This window comes from Cupressus sempervirens, chromosome 2 (genome assembly GCF_028749045.1).
Source record: "Cupressus sempervirens isolate cs-2001-9-10 chromosome 2, ASM2874904v1, whole genome shotgun sequence".
In the NCBI taxonomy this organism is placed as follows: Eukaryota; Viridiplantae; Streptophyta; class Pinopsida; order Cupressales; family Cupressaceae; genus Cupressus; species Cupressus sempervirens.
This window is the reverse complement of record NC_143119.1, coordinates 461,719,335-461,720,634: the sequence shown is the minus strand read 5'-3', so window position 1 is coordinate 461,720,634 and position 1,300 is coordinate 461,719,335. Positions and strand designations below refer to the sequence as shown.

Below are 1,300 nucleotides of genomic sequence, written 5' to 3'. Positions count from 1 at the left end.
GGAAATAACTATTATAGGGGGTGATTTTAATGCAATTCTATATAGGGAAAATGATGGAGGTCTCAGTCGCAAATGGACTTCTCATCCTTTGTCATGGACAATGGACTAATTAATGTGCCTTTTAGGTAGGGTGAATTCACTTGGAATAATAGACAACAAGGATTTGTCAATATTGCAGAGAAATTGGATAGGTTCCTCCTAAGAGGAGACTGGACAAAAGTTGATTGGTCTATGGAAGCTGAGATATTACCTATTCATGGTTCTGATCACTTTCCTATTAGTTTGAGGTTACAGAAGGAAATATCCCCAGATAGATGTCCTTTCAAGTTTGAAGAAATGTGGCTAAAAGCAAATGGTTTCAAGGAAATGGTGGAATGTTGATGGAAGGAAGCCCCTAAAAGAGGAAAATATGGCTTTTAAGGTTTTTAAGAAGCTTCAATTCATCAAAGGAAAATTGAAGGTGTGGAACCAAGAGTCTTTCAATAATATTTTCAAAAGAAAGGAGGAATTAGAAGTGGATTTGAAATTATTAAATGAGAAGATAATTCAAGATGGAATGATGGAAGAAGATTTTATGATGGAAAAGAGACTAAAGTTGGAGTATGGGGAGATTTTGCTAAGAGAGGAGTTATTTTGGAGGCAGAAATCTAGGGAAATATGGTCGAAGGAAGGGGACAGGAATACAAATTTCTTCCATAACTCTGTTAAAATTGGAAGGACTCACAACAAAATTTTCTCAATAAAGAATGTGGATGGTGAAATGATAAATGATCCAATCTTGACAAATAAAGAAGCAGTTAATTTCTTCAAGGGCAGAGGCCAAATAGAGGAGGGGAATGTGGAGCTTGAGGATGAGGTTTTGGGTAGTATTCATAAATGTATTACAGAAGAACAAAATGCAAGGCTATGTGCTGAAGTTTCAAAAGAAGTGAAAATTGCATTATGGAGTTTAGGGAAGGATAAGAGCTCGGGACCTGATGGTTTCACAAGGAGTTTCTTCAAGCTAATTTGGGAATGTATAGAGGATGAAATATGGAAATGGAGGAATTGAGAAAAGGGGGGTTTGTTCCAAAAGACTTAAATAACACTTGTATTGCTCTTGTCCCTAAAAAGGAGGAGTGTAACTCCTTTGAGGATTTTAGACCAATTGCATTATGCATCATAGTGTATAAGATTATTTCAAAGGTAGTGGCAAATCATTAAAGGTGGTGCTGAATTGTGTAATCTTAGAAGAACAAAATGGGTTTGCTCCAGGTAGATCAATTTTTGAAGGTGTAATTATTGCTCATGAAATGATCCA

At 36.1% G+C, this 1,300-nt stretch overlaps 1 protein-coding gene across 1 annotated transcript; it reads left to right on the top strand.

Moving 5' to 3' along the window:
- The first annotated feature begins 352 nt into the window (after positions 1-352).
- On the top strand, positions 353-1,051 carry LOC149573046 (uncharacterized). Its single transcript, XM_089815904.1, has one exon. It carries the CDS (start codon positions 353-355, stop codon positions 1,049-1,051), a length of 699 nt encoding a protein of 232 aa, XP_089672030.1.
- The last annotated feature ends 249 nt before the right edge of the window (positions 1,052-1,300 follow it).

Bases quoted from the DNA above. Each gene is read 5' to 3' on its own strand.
- LOC149573046 (XM_089815904.1), top strand. From the start codon at position 353: ATGGTTTCAAGGAAATGGTGGAATGTTGATGGAAGGAAGCCCCTAAAA.